Here is a 16008-nt window from a genome sequence, read left to right as displayed (position 1 = left end):
GGTTGAAACCTTCGTCCTCTCTTTGGCTGCATTTTTGCGCCATATCCGCTTACGTGCTTACCGTTGCACTCAGCGAGGGGGAGTGTTGAATTGGCGCTCTACAGCCACCGATTCACAGGCGCTGGCACAGCCCGCCTTGACTGCCGTCCTCGGCACAGCTGTATCTATTTCTGACACAATAGGCTGTGCGTTGCTACGTTCCACAGCCTTCTTTATTGTTCTATAGCTTAGCATGTGATTGCACCGCATAGCCACTCTCTGTAGTATATATACAGGCCTGTCTGAGCGTTGCAATATAAGTCGCTTTACTTCTGTCCTCCACAGACTGAGACTTACCCAGACTCAACCAGGTGAGCTTGACGTCGCCCGCCACTGTGTGCGGCAGCGCAGCTTTCACATTCGATGGCCAGAGGAGTAGCTGGGTCAAATAAGCAACTCCTGAGACGGACAATTCCCCTATACTGCCATAGGTCGAGAACTGTCTTGGCTCGCCAAAAGGACAATGCCTCAATAGAGGCAACGTCAAGGGAGGTTTTAGTGCTTAGAGTGCGTCATGCCACAGTCGCATGAACGTAAACCCTGGAAAGGTCATGACGAAAGTCATGGAGTGGCACATAGGGCAAAGACAGGAGTACCGTTAAGTCGATACAAAAGTCTGCGCTATCAGAGAGGTTACTAATCCGCCGGATAAAAGTGACCAAAGACTCTTTCCGCCCTGCCCGCAAAAAAAAAAATTACGGTGCTAGCTGTTGAGTTTGAATGCTCAACGTTTAGTGCCTAGAGAACGTCCGTACAGGTGCCACCTTCGTGATTGCACAGGTATTATGAATCAGAACAGATTCCGCGTGCTGGGGGTTCCTCCGTGGGCTGCAAAAACCGGAGAAAAAGGAGAAAATGTAAGTATACAGCGGAGCTTGAACTACGGCCCGAAACGCGCTTTGCTTCATCACCGTACGGTGCCGGTGAACTCTGAGATCTGAACGCGAGGCTGAGCTCAAAGGGCTGTCCATAGTTCAAATCCAATGATTGCCTCAATGCATCAGCCTGGACAATCGCAGTCACAGATTGCTCCCGAGTATCCCCTCCCGCAAGTACCTCTATACTCGGTGGAATATCCGGGCTATGTCACATCTGTACCATCAGCGATTAGCCACCTTGGAGGTGACGGCAGACTGCTCTCGGCATTCAAACGGACTACAGCCAAGCATGATTCTATACTTGAGCTGAACTTCAGGCCTGGCTACCCATTCTCTCATCCAATCCCTGGCGATGTCGGGCAATGCAGCAACATACTGCTCAAGATAACGAAGAGAAAACGCCAAAGGATGAATGATTTAGGGCAGCAAGGAGGCAGGGGCGAATACACGGCGGAGGCGGTGGGCGTGATTACGAAGTCATCTCGGTTTCGAAGTACGGTCGGCCTTTGAGCGCCTATCATCTGACGAACCTCGTATCTGTATTAGGCATGGCTGACTTTCAGTACGCTCCGAACACGGACGACCCTGTTGCCAAGTTGCGTGCAGCCATGGATCATTTGGAGGGTATGTTTCTAGGACGTCCGCTCGAACAATTGTTCAGTTTGCTGCAGTGGATGCAATCAAAACTTTCCGCATGCCCGGCGAAGAGGAAGATTATGCCGTACCTGTTCACTCCTTCCCCACTATAGATCCAAACCTTTGCCATACCGAAAAAGATGTCGCTGCAAAGAGCTTGAGAAGCAATATGCGATTGTTCCCGCCACCGTCATGGAGCAGGCAACAAATCCCACAGCTTTACAAGTTGGTCGTCTTCAAGGTCTCGTGCATCTGGTTCTGACTTTATTCTAGTTACAAATCCAATCCTGCTTCAGCGGTGATCACATCCGTCAACGACGAGACTGGCGAGGAGAAAAGTAGACTTATCAACCAGATGAGATGGAAAGGTCTAGGACCTACATCTATCTCATTTAGTGATGCCGATGTAAGGAAGATTGGCGCTCGTCATACATCCGCTGATCGTGAATTTACGGCCTCCCGTCGGTTTTTGAATTGCGCGGGCAATCCGTCTATACTGGCGCTCCTGCTCAATTTTGCACGCCTTAATTTCGTATGGCTTATCTGCTCGTATAGATTCCGCTTCATCCACCCGTAACCGCGGAAGAGCGACGCGCTCAAGTCAACCTACATTTACTCAAACGACTGGAACATGTGAGTACGCTCCTTGTGTCTGCCTATGCATACCGACCGATGGAAACAGCTATTCGAGAAGCGCCCAATATGGTCACGCACAGCGCTCATGAATCAATTCACGCCATCAGAAGCGCGGGAAATTCACAAGTAAGTGTCAATAATTTCGCATCGCAATGACATGTTGACCGGCCATGCAGTTCCAAATCCATGTTGCCTCTGGTGTCCTACGTCTTCTCCGGCGGGCCGTGGCGAGATACACATGTGCGATTCGGGTACGATCCAAGGAAGGATCCACAGGCACGATTGTAAGTATCCGACTCAGACTCCCATCCTCACGAAGAGCGAACTAAGACCAACGGAACAGTTATCAACGCCTGTACTTTCGCAATGTCAACCATCCTATTGTACGGCCTTCTATCGTGAGCCGGCGACAGCAGCGTACCACAACGGAAGAAACGGGATCCGGCATGCCAGTCGACCGGGACGCTAACCGAAGGTATCACCGGCCATCATGATTCGAACGCTCCGTGAAAATGCTCATTCGCATCTGAGGTCACATATTTTTGATGGAGTAACACTTACACAAGAAACCGCCGCCTTTCAACTCTGCGATGTTGAAGATGATATGTTGAAGGAACTCATCGAATCCCAGGATGAACTTCGCGACCTTCCTGATGTGAGTTTTTGCTATCTTTCCCGCGGGATCGCTGAATCAGTATCCAAGGAACGAGATGGATGGTATACAACGCGGGGGTTCGAACAGATAAAAATCGTCCTTCGACATAAATTCTTCTCGTTGGTGGATGGACACATCGCTTCGCGAGAGGAATGCAAGGCGCTACTGGTGCCTGCCGAAGGAGCAACCAAACCTACACCTGCGATGCATCAAAGGTCCAAGAGATTAGGCAGGCACAATATGGCCAAAGGTGCTCTGCCACCAGAAGACGCTGCAGTAAGTACAGGAAGGATGACCGGCATTTTGCGGCACTTATGCTGCGTTCCAGGCACTACGGTTGCGTGCGACGTTGGACAGGAAGGCCAAACCCCAAGGTCAAAAAACATCGAAATGATGATGGTCGCACCGATTTGCATTGACACCCAAAGGTGTACTCGAATACGTCTACAAAGCCGGACATATCCAAGAAGGAACATGGCAGCATGGTCGATGTTCCTGCTAGCTTCCACCCCGCATCTTCTGTCAAGGGCAGAACATCACAGTGTAATCAGCGTTCTTGGCTGCAGCAATGTATCTGTTAACTAGTCTCGATGACTAGAGCTTTGAAACGCACCAGAGTCACAGGTCCAAAGCGCCGTTCCACTGCTCTCGTCGAACGCATAAGCATAGGCGTTGGGGCAGTTCCCCTCTGTGAACAGCGAAACGTCAAGTGCAGTTGAGCTCGAGCTAGAATTGGAACAGACTGAAGTAGGTATACTGTGCCATGTGCGACTGATCACCGAAATGTCACAAGCATCAACCACGGAGGATAACGCACGAATTCAACCCCTATACATGGACGTTTTCAGCGCCGACCTACAGCACACCATAGCCTGATGCATACGAACCTGAGTTGGGACAAGTAGCAGGAGTGCTGAAGCTACCGCTGCAGCAGTTTGGACTGTTCGCTGTTGGCAAATTAAGGTGTCGCCTTAAGTGCAATGTTCCGGAGGTACCTTGGTTACCGTCAAGGTTCGCGTCGCAGGCGCTCTTGCATCCCACTGGAAATCCAACGGAGTCGAAGGGGCCTTTGAGTGGAGCAGGACCTACAACCTCATCAGCTGACTAGATCCTCTTAATGATTTGGTGAACGTACAGTTTGGCCCAAGGTCAACCGGGCACTCAGCCACAGGACAGCCGACGTTATTGGTGATTCTCATCGGCAGGTTATCTTTGAACCGGTGCAAGCAAGTGGAGATCAACACAAGCGTCGAAGTATAGAAGGGACAGGCGCTTACACCCGTCTACCAACGAAACATCATAGAAATCCATCGTCGGATCGGTGAGAGTGAATTCTGCAACGGTCGCTGGCGGCACGCCCTACACACTCGAGGAATCAGTCTCGTATTCTACGATCACCGGCTTCAATGGGATGACACTCACTGTGCCAGTGTGGGCGTCACAAAGCATTCCAATGCCGTTGCAACCTCCGTCCAAGCAAGAGTTTGGATTGGGTATACTGAAGTCACAGTCCCGACGACCCTAAGAGACGGGTAAAATACGCGCGCTGGACAACAGGTTTTTGTACTGTACCCAGATCCTTCCTGCTTTCCAATTGTTCGGCACCGTGAAACTAACGGATGTGGAAGCCGCTGCCTCCCACCTGGCACGTAGACGTTAGATGCTAAACGAGTCTAGAAATGGCCGGTCTAAGCGCTCCTACCCAGTCGCAAAGCTTGGTACCGCACTACCGACGTTGAGATCCGTGAACATCTAAATATGCACAGTAAGACAAATTTATCTTCAAACTGCCGAAGCGGATTGAATTATCAACCGCGGGCCCTGGATAGGAGAGTCGAAAACAAGCCTTCGCTGGTACCGATCCAGACACGCACATATTGTAAAGGGGCACTGCGACATGGACAAGAGCATACGTCAGCTCACAAATGTGCATAGAATCGAAATACCCACCGCATTGGTGACAGTGAAGGTGCGTGCCAGAGCAGCAGAGGCAAAGCTCAAGGAGACCAAAGATGCAAACAGCTTCGTGGTGGTCATGAATTCCGAGTCTAGGGTCGTACCGCCGTGAAGACAGGAACTTGGCGTTTGCAGCGCTTTATATATCCGGACGGCGTCAAAATATCAGCGATTAAGTTCGGCTGCTTGGATATGCTCAGGTTAAGACCCGGTGATTGTTGCAGCGGTGCAAGCCATGAGAAACGAAATCCCTCGAAGAGCTTCAAACAGACAATGATGCAGCGAAGGACTGGGCACATATGGGCGCGCACGCGGACTCAGACGTGAGGTTGCGTCCTAAGCCATATTGTTGTCTCTACATTGCTGTGTCAGGAGTTCGCTCGACAGTCTGATTCGGATTGAGCATTCACACCTGTGAGGGCGAAGTTGACATTATGACTATGCGCAATGATGTAAAGAATACGAGTAGAGCGATGTGCCTCTCACTGTCATAGCATATATGCAGAAGCCTCCGAGGTCATGCCGCACACGGAGGGATGCAACGTAGTGATTGTCCATGCGCAACCTGGTAGGTAATCCCACGGGCTATCCGGGAATACCTTCCCGAGACTGCGGTGAGCGCACCCCGATGGTGAGAACAGCGTATGTGAAATGGGAACTAGCCACCCTCAAAGGATAGCCCTTGATATAGAGATATATAAGTAGCGAGTCGTCTCAGGCGAATGGCGTATGGGCGCGTTCCGACTGGTCAGGAGACTACGATGTATGAACCGCAAGGGCATGCGTGGCGGGAAGCAGAACGGTGCATGACCATTGATGTAGCGGTCGTCGCGGATGGTTCGATAGAAGCATGGGAGTGCTGCCATCTGTTTGACTGCCTGCATCGTGCTCGACTGTATCGACTTGAGACTCCGTTGAGAGGCAACGCCCAACGAACAGGAGGCATGTACCGCCACCGATGACGGTGAAGGCGTGAAGGCGTGATACGCCGGCCTAAGCGCCAACGATCACTCAGGTTTCAACGTTCAACTTCAACCTCCAGGATTCGAGCCGCACATTACTCCTCTATCACCCCTTTCACATGCACCTGTATCTTGGGGAGGAGCCCCGTACTCTGTATCTTGTCACTGGATCGCACGATGTTGGGCGACCGCGCCGAGCTTTGGTCTTCCAAGCAGCAGAACGGAATCCATCACAAGCAGTGGTCGAGTTTCTGCCGAAAGAGGAGGTTGATCTAACGAAGACGGTTCGGCTAACCAACAGGGTAATCAAAGGCTGTCTGGGCTTGGTTTCGATCTCGAATGGTATGTTCGCAGAGTCTTTGCCTGAGACATGAGGTTGATAGGGATCAGAGCTGTTTCTTGCTCTCGTCACCTCCGCCACTGAAGTCGGGAACACGCGCCCTTCGGCGTCATTGCCCGAATCGGTGGCTAAAATCCATGAAATTGCATTCTACAGTCTTACGACTTCAACTTGGGATGACCTATCCTCTGATGTACTACCAAGCCCCGGTCAGCCAGACTTCGCGGATATACCAATGACAAGAGATCCATACGGATCGAATACTCCTCCTCCGGGCATTGAACATCCATGCTCTCCTCTGGTAAAGATCCTCTCTTCTGGATCCTTCTATTATGCTCTGGAGCCACACTTTGATCTGTCGTCGAGGCTTTCCCATCGCCTTTCGGCACTAGAGATTGATTCAAAAGAATCGATGGCATTCGATGAGCGCTTTGTGTGGAACGAATACATCATCCGTAGTCTTCTTGATTTCCGGGAACGTTTGGATGCGAAAGAACGGGAAGACTTTGATCTCTGTCAGTTCCTGGTACGCTGCCTGTCCTTTTCCAGCGTGTTTCAGCAAGTCGGGGGTGATGCGATTCCCCCAGGTTTTGGCTATTCAAGGCTACGTCGGCGTCTTCACAGTGCCTTTACCTGCCCCGCCTACCAATGGTTCACCTATTATCGCCACCCTCACGCTAATATCTCGCTTGGGGAAAAAACGCGCAGGCACACGCTTCAATACCCGTGGGGTTGACGATGATGGCAACACGGCCAATTTCGTTGAAGTACGCCTTTCACGGGCTCTTTTCACCCGCAGTGTATTCACAGCATCCAGACGGAGACATTATTTAGCACGGATCAACACTGTTTCAGCTATGTACAAGTTCGTGGCAGCGTTCCATGTATGTACTTTCATCAGGAATGTATCTATTTCCTCTCTAAGAAGCGCCGGTGATCAGTATTCTGGGAGCAGCAAGGGATGCAAGCTTTCGGCCAGAGAATCCAAATCACCCGCCCTCACGCATCACAGCCCGCTTTCGACCGCCACTTTGCTCAACTTACAGAAGAATACGGACCCGCGCATGCTATCAATCTTCTTGGCACGAAGGAGAACGAGGCTAGCTTAACCACAGAGTACGCACGGCATATGCGCGCTGCGCAGACTATCTTTGGCGAAGACGTCGGGATAACCCACTTCGACTTCCACAACGCGGTGAGAGTTGGTGGCCACGAGAGTATCATCCGTGACCTACGGTAAGTGCTTCCAGCAGCTGTGCCAATACGTACGCTGATGCGACGCGTAGGCGTCTGGACGGCGTGCGAGAGAATATTGATCGGTTCGGATTCAGCATGTGCGACTCTACATCTGGCGAGATTATCACGGAGCAGAAGGGGATTTTCCGCACGAACTGCTTAGACTGGTCGGTCAACATAGCGAATGCTGTGCCACAGATACTCATGGTGCTTATTCGCGTTCAGCTTGGATCGTACGAACTTCATTCAAGATATTTTATCTCGCATAACATTGGAACAGTACCTTGTTCTGGTACGGAGAGAATGGCTTCAGTCCGCCTCGCTTTGGACATACCATCGCGAGCTATGGGCCGAAAACGGTGACGCGCTCTCACGCATATATGCGGGCACTGGCGCTTTGAACACCAGTTTCACCCGCAGTGGGAAACGTACGCTCGCCGGTACGTTGAGATATCGAGTTCGGCTGTGAGTCTCGTTCTGATACCTACCAGGCGTACTCTCCGATGCCACTAAGAGTGTGTCGCGTGCGTACATTAACAACTTCCAGGATAAAGGAAAACAAGCCGCCATAGACATGTTTCTTGTTCGTCCTTCTCATGGATTTATTGCCTTTTCACCTCAATTCGATACTGGTTGTAGGGAAATCTCAGTAATCAACGCCAGGTCACTATTTTCGACCCTATCCATGACTCCATCCGTGCTGCTTTGGATCAGCGGTAAGTTCGTACCTTTGTGGGTTTTCGGCTCTGTCTCTGAGAGTGTTAAGGATGTCGGAGTACTCCACCATCAAGCCATGCACTATCTTTGCTGGCACGTGGAACCTGAATGGCAGGGTAAGCATGTTTGCGAGATCTAATGTAGCATCTCAACTGACATTGCAATGTCATACAGCCTCCGTCATCCGAGTCGCTGCTTCCGTGGTTGTTTCCCAGCTCCAGTAAGCGAGACTAATCTTATCACCGGAAGCCTCATGCGCTAAGGAACGCAAGTAGATGCTTCCGAGTTCGTCTCACGGACAATTCCTCCGATGACTTCTGATCCATCCATAGTCCAGACATATTTGCAATCGGTTTCCAAGAAATTGTTCCTCTTACAGCGCAGCAAATTGTTCAGACAGACCCTGAAAAGAGGTTCGAGGAGCCGACCTCACAAATTATCGTCGTTGACGTTCCATAGGCGTATCTGGGAGGCGAGGTTGTTAGATACATTAGACAAACGTCCCAACAAGCAGTCACAATACGTTCTTCTCAGAAGCGAACAGGCACGTTTATCGCCTATAGCATGACGGTCTCTGAAAACGCTATATTTCTTACAGCTCGTAGGCACTGCACTGGTGGTGCTGGTGAAATCAAACCTTACCGCTGTCCTTCGCAAGGTCGAGGCAGCTACCCGTAAGGTAGGTGATTCACACATACCTCATGATAGTGTGTTCAATATCGCTCAGACAGGGCTGAGAGGTATGTCCGGTAACAAGGGCGCAGTGGCGATACGCTTGGATTATCACGATACGAGCTTCTGTTTCGTGACGGCGCACCTCGCTGCTGGTCATGGCAACGTGGACGAGCGCAATGCGGATTATCACACCATCGTTAATGGCTTACATTTCTCCAAAGGCAAGACTATCGAAAGTCACGAGTGCGTACATATTTACTGGTGAACGAAAGAGGCGGCGCTACATGAATGTCCAGAAACGTCGTATGGCTGGCAGATACAAATTATCGGATTGATCTCGAGAATGGTATCGTGCGGTCATGTGCCGTCACCGATCAACTTGACGTTCTCCTTGGCGCAGACCAGGTGTGGACCACGAAAGGCACACCCTAACGTCTATCTGATCATCAATGATTCTGCAGCTAAGAGCAGCGATTGATTCTCGCGCTGTATTCGCGGGATATGAAGAAGGGCCTATCCTCTTTCGTCCAACCTACAAGTATGACGTTGGCACTGATCAATACGACACGAGCGAAAAACTTCGAGTGCCCGCTTGGACAGGTCTGTGATAGCATACGATTTCCAGTGGTCAGTGTTGACCGCCGAATAGATCGCATCCTATTCAAGGGGAAGCATTTGGATCTTATGATATACTCCCGCGCCGAATTACGAGGATCGGACCACAAGCCGGGTAAGTTCCTCGCCAGTACGAGAACTCTCTCCTGAGCTCAGGTAAATGCAGTATATGCACTCTTCAGGTCTGATGTTCGCATCATTGATGCGGCGAAACGAGCTGCTCTGGCACAACTCTTAGCAGACAACGTACTCTCTACAGCTCCTGGGGAGAAACTCGACGAGAAACTGGCCAGTTTAACATTTTATTCGGACAGTGGCGAATGTGAGAGCTTATCTCCTAAATCCTTGGCACCGCTGCAACCCCCCCATTCTAGTGCCAGAGCCGAGCTCCGATGTGGCAGCATGGTGGGATATGCCTGGTAAGTGTGGCACATCGATATATTTTACCTCGATTTTTAATCGACACGGCCTTGCTACAGACCATCCAGGTGGGGTGTTTGCGATACACGACAGTAATGGACCACCCCGGTCAACAAACCCATTCGATTCCCTCGCCGGGTCGCCCATCTCGTCCTCACCGTCGTCATCGGAGGAGGAGATCTACGCAGCGCTTCAAACACCTATGGCTATGGCCCCGGCCCTTATTCCTGACGGCGGCAGTGCGTATTCACGAAAACCTCCACCCGTACCTTCTCGGAGCACGAAACCCCCCGCCATGCCCAGGGATACGAGTGCATCGTAGATTGCCCCTTGCAACCTGACGGGTGAAGCATGTCATGGTCTATGATAAGCAATAATACCGTACCACGGATTATATCATTGTCATCGCGCCGTTGTTTCCGGTGTGCTCAAGTGAGGTTTACATGCGTGCGAGAATTGTCAACTTTGCAGCACCATACCCATACTGAAATCACTGAAGGTACGTAAGTATACGTCAGGTACCGTATCCACTATAGCATGCAACGTTCAGGACGGCGTCCCGAACAAACGCGTTGTCATATACACCTCAAATCCTGTCGAGCAACAACCATCTTTGACACTTAGAAACTACTTGAGCGCCAATCGTAATATCTCACCCACTCTGGCAACACCCTTTCGATACGACTCGCAGTGGCGGAAGAAGCCATATTCATGGCCCTAGCGTTGAATGACGACCAGCAGGGCTGTTTAGCGCGCTACGGGAGCTAGGGTGCATGAGCGGCCAACTGGACAAGCGACTGCCCGATGTCTGCCTCGGCATTACCTCCTCTTCCTAACCCATCGAATTTTGTTCGGCTTCAGATTGCTTTGCATGACCATGATTTGACGTCAGGTGGTACTTCTGCGACGGGCATCGAGGTATGAGGTTCTCCTTGTCCAGATCCCCATCAGTTTCCCGGTTTGGGATGATTTGCAAAGGAGTGCTGGTGTCTATCTCAGCTCTCTCCTGGACAGTGATGGGATCTCGGTATATTGTGAACCCTGGATTGTGCTGAGACCATGCCCGGGGAACTCGAGGTATCGCTGATGCGAAGGATTCCGGTATCTGGGGCATGGCGAGGGGTAGCCATGCATGCTCCTCAGCAAACCCCCATTCTCCGATGGCGGGTAGCGAGGGCTTCGGCGTGACATGAGAAGGAGTCGAGGATGTCATGGGGCAGTGGCTCGACCGCATATCGGTAGGAGTGCTTGCCGCACTTGGACGCGGGGACGGGGGTATGATTTCTAGGGAGGGGGACAACCTTGAGGAGGTGGTCGGGCTACTTTGCCGCGTCGAAGGCATGACTGGGGGAATCACAGGGCTGACGGCAGGGGCAGTGTGCAATCCGGCAAGATATTTCTCGGGATCAGGTTCTGGGGGTCCGAAATCAAGCCGTCGCGCGGGGCTGTCTGAGCCAATTAGAACTGCCTCGAAGTGACGTGCGGCAGATCGGGACCACATAACCGTGTGGTGGTCACGTACTGGCGACTTGACAGGCTTGGATGGAAGAAAGATGCCCTCCTGATGGAGGATACGACGCTTGGCGGGGAGCAGTGGTTCTTCGCTGCGACGCTTGCGTGAGGAAGACGGTGTTGAGGGTCCACTTCCGGTGTCCGTGCTCGATGTAGACGTAGATGCAACAGGAGCGAATGATTCCAAGGGCAGTTCTTGCAGAGGTCCTGCGCGCGGACGAGGCTGGAGCGGCATTGGTAACTTCTGAGGCAATGTGAAGCGGGGCGCGAGGCTTTACGTTACCGGACCGCGCCTTCGTATCGGTTGCGTAAGCCCTGGTGTACTATCCTGATATCCTAAACTTTTTGTGAGCAACTGAACGCGCCGAGATGAATAAGGGCTCACAGGGGGTGGGTCCGCGACGCGTCTGTGGCGGTCGACGCGTGAGTTCAACCGGCGAACAACAGGAACAAATAGTCGTCATGGTCAGGACACGTATCCACACGTGATCCAGATCCTATTCACCTACCGCAGCCTACCGCGCTAGCAGAATGTTGCGAGTCCTTGTTGCTCTGCTAGGATTCTTATGCTCCCAGATTGCGTTCGCGCAATTCAACTTCTTTGAGCAAATGTTCGGTGGACATCATCAGCAACAGCAGCATAGGCCATCAGGCGAGAGTTTGTGGGCTGCGCAGAGCGAGAATGGTTCGTTGTCCGATCACAGGGCTGCGTCAAGGACATTAACTCACCGGCGTACTCCAGTGCAATGCTCTTCATATCTTTGTCCTGAAACTTTGGTCTGCGTAGAACATCCGGTGGATTGTCCTTGCCCCAATGTTGAAGATATCAAGTGCATCGTCCCCGATGTGGATGACGCGCAGGCAGGCACACGGGTGTGCGTGCGTGGTGTAACAGATTGCAAGGCCGTGGAGAGGCTATCTGAAGGATGGTAGAGGCGTGAGACGAGATATCTGGGGTTGGCTGAAACCGCTCATAATGCTATGCTTCCCAAGCTTCAGCGAGCCAGATTCTACCCTGTCTTCGATTTTCGTCAAAGACCGCATTTTTCTTTTGGTGATCGTGCAGTCAGAGTAACCATTGATTACATTGAATCCTGTTTGCAAGACCCGTTGCTATGCATCCTTATGTGTTTCCTCGCGCGATGGCACATGAAGGTTGGAATATAGAACAATATTTACACTTGTCACCAAAGCATATCTTCTGTATCGATCCGCTTGCTGCGAATGATTCTATAATGTTAGAGAGACGCGAGATATATACACGAGTAACAAATACATAGGTTAACGGATACTCGGTTCTGTGAACGCAATAAAATGCATATTCCCAGACGTGATAAGTTGCTGTTGTGGCAGTGGCTGGCGGGTCCTAGGGTACACGGATGTGTCCTGGCTAGTAGCTACAAAACACAACCGAGCTATACCCGAGCTACTGATGCGGCACCCAGAGACCATGAAGACATGGCTGACTGGACACGAGTCACAAAAGCACTTCGGGGTGCACTTTTCGAGCGCACGAGCGGAGGCTTCGTGGCAGGAGCGTAGGATCGGGGCTTCGGGCCCTTTGCATACATAGTTGCGATCTCCACGGGCTGAGATAGGATCGGCCCTGCGTCTGATATAGTTTTGAGGGCGGGCTGCGGCACGGTTGGTGTGGACTCCGAACTAGACGACGCAGCTGTCGAGCCCGATTTCATGGCAGTATTTCTCCGCTTCAGCGCGCCGAGGGTGACCGCATGAGAGACGGTCGTCATCGAAAGACCGCTGGGATCAGATCCTAGGGATGAACGGCGCTTGTGTAGGATTGGAAGTAGGAGCCCCACGGGCGATTTCGATGATCGAAAACTATCTGTGATGCCGGGAAGCGAGGCCAGTTTCGTCAACGACGATGTTGGGCGCGGGGCTGCGTCCACGGGCGCCGTATAGACGAGCCCTGGCAGCTTCCAGGGCCGTAATTCCACTGCATACTATAAGCAAGAATATCAGCGCACTCCAGTAGAAGTACATCGATGGTGACATACACGAAGGTTCAGGTGAGCAAACGAGAAACTGGGTTTCAGGTCCCGAGATAAGCGGATCTCTCCCTGCAATGTCCGCCGGCACTGCCTGTCGATCCACATCACGGGCTCCATACCAGGACCGTGATCGCTAGTGCCATCATACATCTCATCCTGTTGTAGCCACCATACTGCAGTTCCGATTATTTCTTGGAAAACTTTGGTAGTGCCAACTCGATTGACATCCGTCGTCTGCGTATCCGGGTGATGCCGTATGTACCTCACAAGATTGGCGACTATCTCCTTCGGTGATGCCAGAAGCTCTACTAGTTCGTCTGCGGATGATTCGATATTCAGCAATAGAGGGATGACGGTTCCGCGCGTATATAATAGCTGTCAAGGATGTGGTCAACTAATGAAGGCCGCATCGTATCAGGGCCTACTGGTTTGGCGATCGATAACTACGTGCATTTATGTCAGCCGTAACACCGACAAATGATGTTCGCTGAGCTCACCGTGCAATTTGCGTGCCCTATTCCGCCTCCATGTGTAATAAAGAGCGGAGCCAAGGATAGCCATCCAAGGCAATCGCGTAGACCTACCAGAGGCTTGTTATCTCTGTATGATTTTTGTCTCAATGCTGATGGCGGTGGAGGCCTTATGATGGGTGTATAGCCGATGAGAGTCCCGAGCCTGGAAAGGGAGGGGGTTCAACGATTCGACATGACTTGATACGAATATCGGACTCGCCTACTGTCGATGCGTAAACGTCCACGCGCGATTGTACACACGAGCTCATATTGGATGCTTATTTTTGCCCCCGTCTCAAAGAAGCTTGGTGGAAGTGTGAAGGTGTGAGACACGGCATCGACCTGGAGATTGATGTCTTTCGGAAGACTGATACAGAATGGCCAGGTATGTTCGCCGACGAGATCTTGCACTTTGCCGGTATTGTTCCCCTTGCCAATTGGCGGATCAGCGCTGGCCGTCCATATAGTCTGAGAGACGTTTAAGAATTCGAAGGCTGTGGCGTTGTCTACTGTGAATGATCCGATTTGGCCAATAACCTATGTTTTCGTACGTGATATAGGCAAGTCAATGAGCGACCGGAGCGAGTGCGTGAAACAGAGAACTGAGGTTATCTGCCTCACCGAGATTTTTACGGAGCGTACGGAATCAGGTCTGTCTAGTTTAAGGTGGACTGAACCTGTGATCGGATCCCCACTGAGGAAGTCGGGCAGATATCTGGGGTCTCGGGCCCTACTGAAGACCTCCAGATTTGCCCAAACCTTGCCAGAATTATTCAGTAGGTTGTACTGATGATGGGTAAGCATGGTATTTTGGGTGAGCGGTCGCGACAACCAGCCCGGACTTGATGGTGCCGAGAACGAGGGCGGACTGGTCATGGTCGTCATCTCAGTTTGACGCCGCACACTAGCCTCGCTGCTCGTAGTTGTACCACGTTGAGCTGACCGTCGCCAGTATGGTGAAGGCAAGAGAGGGGGCCGCGTTGGTGCGTGCGAGCGCCGTGTATACGTATTCAGATGCCTGGCTGATCATCATGGAGTGAAGAACGGCGCGGGGCCTTTTGGAAAGCAAGACACCGAAGGCAATAGATTGAGACAGATTCGTCATAATGACTCACACGAAGAAGCTAGATCTTATATGAACATTTCAACTGACGCCTTGCCTTTCAGCAGTATCCGCGCTTGGTCTGGGGCGCATAATGGATCAGGCATCGAGGTGAAACCGTGAAAGCAAGAACGACTTGTAGCTGATAACGATGGTAGGACGTACTGTTGCCAGAGTAAGTATGCGCTGAGACTTCCCGATGACTGGCAGGCAACGGTGTGAAGAAGTCGTCGACATGCGCTGCCCGGCCGCATGTCGGCCTTGGGATCCGAGGTTTTCATATATAAAAAGAGATGAAAGCCGATGTCGTAATCAGCGATTCATCCGCTCTCGCACCAAACTCGAGGCTTAAGACCCCGTTCGGTTAGGGTTGATTCTGCCCTGATTCTGCCCTGATTCTGGCAGTTCTTGACTTTTGTCCTCCTCATATGGCAAGCCCTGTTCTATTATGTTAGGTTTGTCTCACAGTCTTACCGTTTATGGTGTGCGAGCAGAGTCAAATCATCTGATTCTTCCAGAATCAGGCGTCGGTCGCGTGCGAGAGAACGCGCTCGGGTTCATTGATTGACGCGGCTACAGGTGCATAGTTACGAGCTCATCACGTCCGCGGCACCACGACAGAATGTAACCACATAGACTACATCTGGGATGTATGTGGGAGCGTGCACTGAGAATCGATGGTACAGGACTCAGTCAAGCGCTGGTCACTGGTCAAATTACCTGAGGCTTGCTCTGGTATCTCCCTGCCCGTAATTAGTAAACATCGCTAATTGTGGCTGTGTTACGCCCGGTTCGATTCTCCGATTCAAAACGGAGCGTAAGTAAACGGCAAACATGCTCATCGATTCTACGCAGACTTTACTGAGTATACTTACATGGTTTGTCGTATGTTACTAAGCAGAATAGCAATCTGCAGAATGATGTACCGTACGCCACATGCTTCCGAAGTTGGCATTAGATGGGTCAAGACTAGGAATGGCTGCCATCCTAAGGTGCATTGATATTTACCTGTTGTTATGTATACACATTGAGTATACCATCGCGTCGCAAATTACACAAGGGAAGTGCAAGCGAAGGTGAATTGGCGGGAGACAGCCCTTTCCTC

General features: G+C 51.5%; 6 protein-coding genes across 6 annotated transcripts; 3 read left to right on the top strand and 3 right to left on the bottom strand.

The window, feature by feature from the left end:
* Positions 1-402: 402 nt before the first annotated feature.
* Positions 403-3238, top strand: PUNSTDRAFT_119730 (uncharacterized protein; the record flags this gene model as incomplete). The annotated part of the gene is made up of 12 exons (XM_007382324.1): positions 403-414; positions 1065-1410; positions 1464-1541; positions 1589-1778; positions 1827-1959; positions 2109-2186; positions 2236-2315; positions 2366-2473; positions 2533-2664; positions 2721-2844; positions 2893-3120; positions 3173-3238. 12 exons carry the CDS (start codon positions 403-405, stop codon positions 3236-3238), a joined length of 1575 nt encoding a protein of 524 aa, XP_007382386.1.
* Positions 3239-3366: 128 nt separating this feature from the next.
* On the bottom strand, positions 3367-4596 carry PUNSTDRAFT_112670 (thaumatin-like protein; the record flags this gene model as incomplete). Its single annotated transcript, XM_007382323.1, has 9 exons — positions 3367-3404; positions 3458-3532; positions 3732-3791; positions 3840-3929; positions 3980-4054; positions 4122-4203; positions 4267-4365; positions 4417-4486; positions 4547-4596. The coding sequence occupies 9 exons, from the start codon at positions 4594-4596 to the stop codon at positions 3367-3369; spliced, it is 639 nt and encodes a 212-aa protein (XP_007382385.1).
* A 1285-nt stretch (positions 4597-5881) lies between these two features.
* PUNSTDRAFT_100723 (inositol polyphosphate phosphatase) lies at positions 5882-10087 on the top strand (the record flags this gene model as incomplete). The annotated part of the gene is made up of 22 exons (XM_007382322.1): positions 5882-6104; positions 6153-6628; positions 6690-6869; positions 6920-6986; positions 7044-7338; positions 7389-7505; positions 7564-7778; positions 7830-7921; positions 7978-8054; positions 8105-8171; positions 8230-8275; positions 8331-8340; positions 8388-8468; positions 8515-8599; positions 8654-8734; positions 8783-8973; positions 9027-9135; positions 9192-9330; positions 9380-9460; positions 9512-9667; positions 9720-9764; positions 9825-10087. 22 exons carry the CDS (start codon positions 5882-5884, stop codon positions 10085-10087), a joined length of 3096 nt encoding a protein of 1031 aa, XP_007382384.1.
* Positions 10088-10215: 128 nt separating this feature from the next.
* Positions 10216-11569, bottom strand: PUNSTDRAFT_125518 (uncharacterized protein). Its single transcript, XM_007382321.1, has one exon. The coding sequence runs from the start codon at positions 11510-11512 to the stop codon at positions 10598-10600; it is 915 nt and encodes a 304-aa protein (XP_007382383.1). The 5' UTR covers positions 11513-11569; the 3' UTR covers positions 10216-10597.
* A 239-nt stretch (positions 11570-11808) lies between these two features.
* On the top strand, positions 11809-12383 carry PUNSTDRAFT_85267 (uncharacterized protein; the record flags this gene model as incomplete). The annotated part of the gene is made up of 2 exons (XM_007382320.1): positions 11809-11962; positions 12020-12383. The coding sequence occupies 2 exons, from the start codon at positions 11809-11811 to the stop codon at positions 12208-12210; spliced, it is 345 nt and encodes a 114-aa protein (XP_007382382.1). The 3' UTR covers positions 12211-12383.
* An 873-nt stretch (positions 12384-13256) lies between these two features.
* PUNSTDRAFT_63844 (uncharacterized protein) lies at positions 13257-14605 on the bottom strand (the record flags this gene model as incomplete). The annotated part of the gene is made up of 6 exons (XM_007382319.1): positions 13257-13380; positions 13438-13664; positions 13715-13732; positions 13787-13964; positions 14007-14338; positions 14423-14605. 6 exons carry the CDS (start codon positions 14603-14605, stop codon positions 13257-13259), a joined length of 1062 nt encoding a protein of 353 aa, XP_007382381.1.
* Between the last annotated feature and the right edge of the window lie 1403 nt (positions 14606-16008).

Source organism: Punctularia strigosozonata, assembly GCF_000264995.1.
Source record: "Punctularia strigosozonata HHB-11173 SS5 unplaced genomic scaffold PUNSTscaffold_4, whole genome shotgun sequence".
NCBI classification, from domain to species: domain Eukaryota; kingdom Fungi; phylum Basidiomycota; class Agaricomycetes; order Corticiales; family Punctulariaceae; genus Punctularia; species Punctularia strigosozonata.
The sequence above is the reverse complement of the archived record's forward strand: the minus strand, read 5'-3'. Positions and strand labels throughout refer to the sequence as shown.

What these genes read in the sequence shown, in the direction of transcription:
- PUNSTDRAFT_125518 (XM_007382321.1), bottom strand. Translation starts at nt 11,512, where the DNA reads ATGCCGCTCCAGCCTCGTCCGCGCGCAGGACCTCTGCAAGAACTGCCC.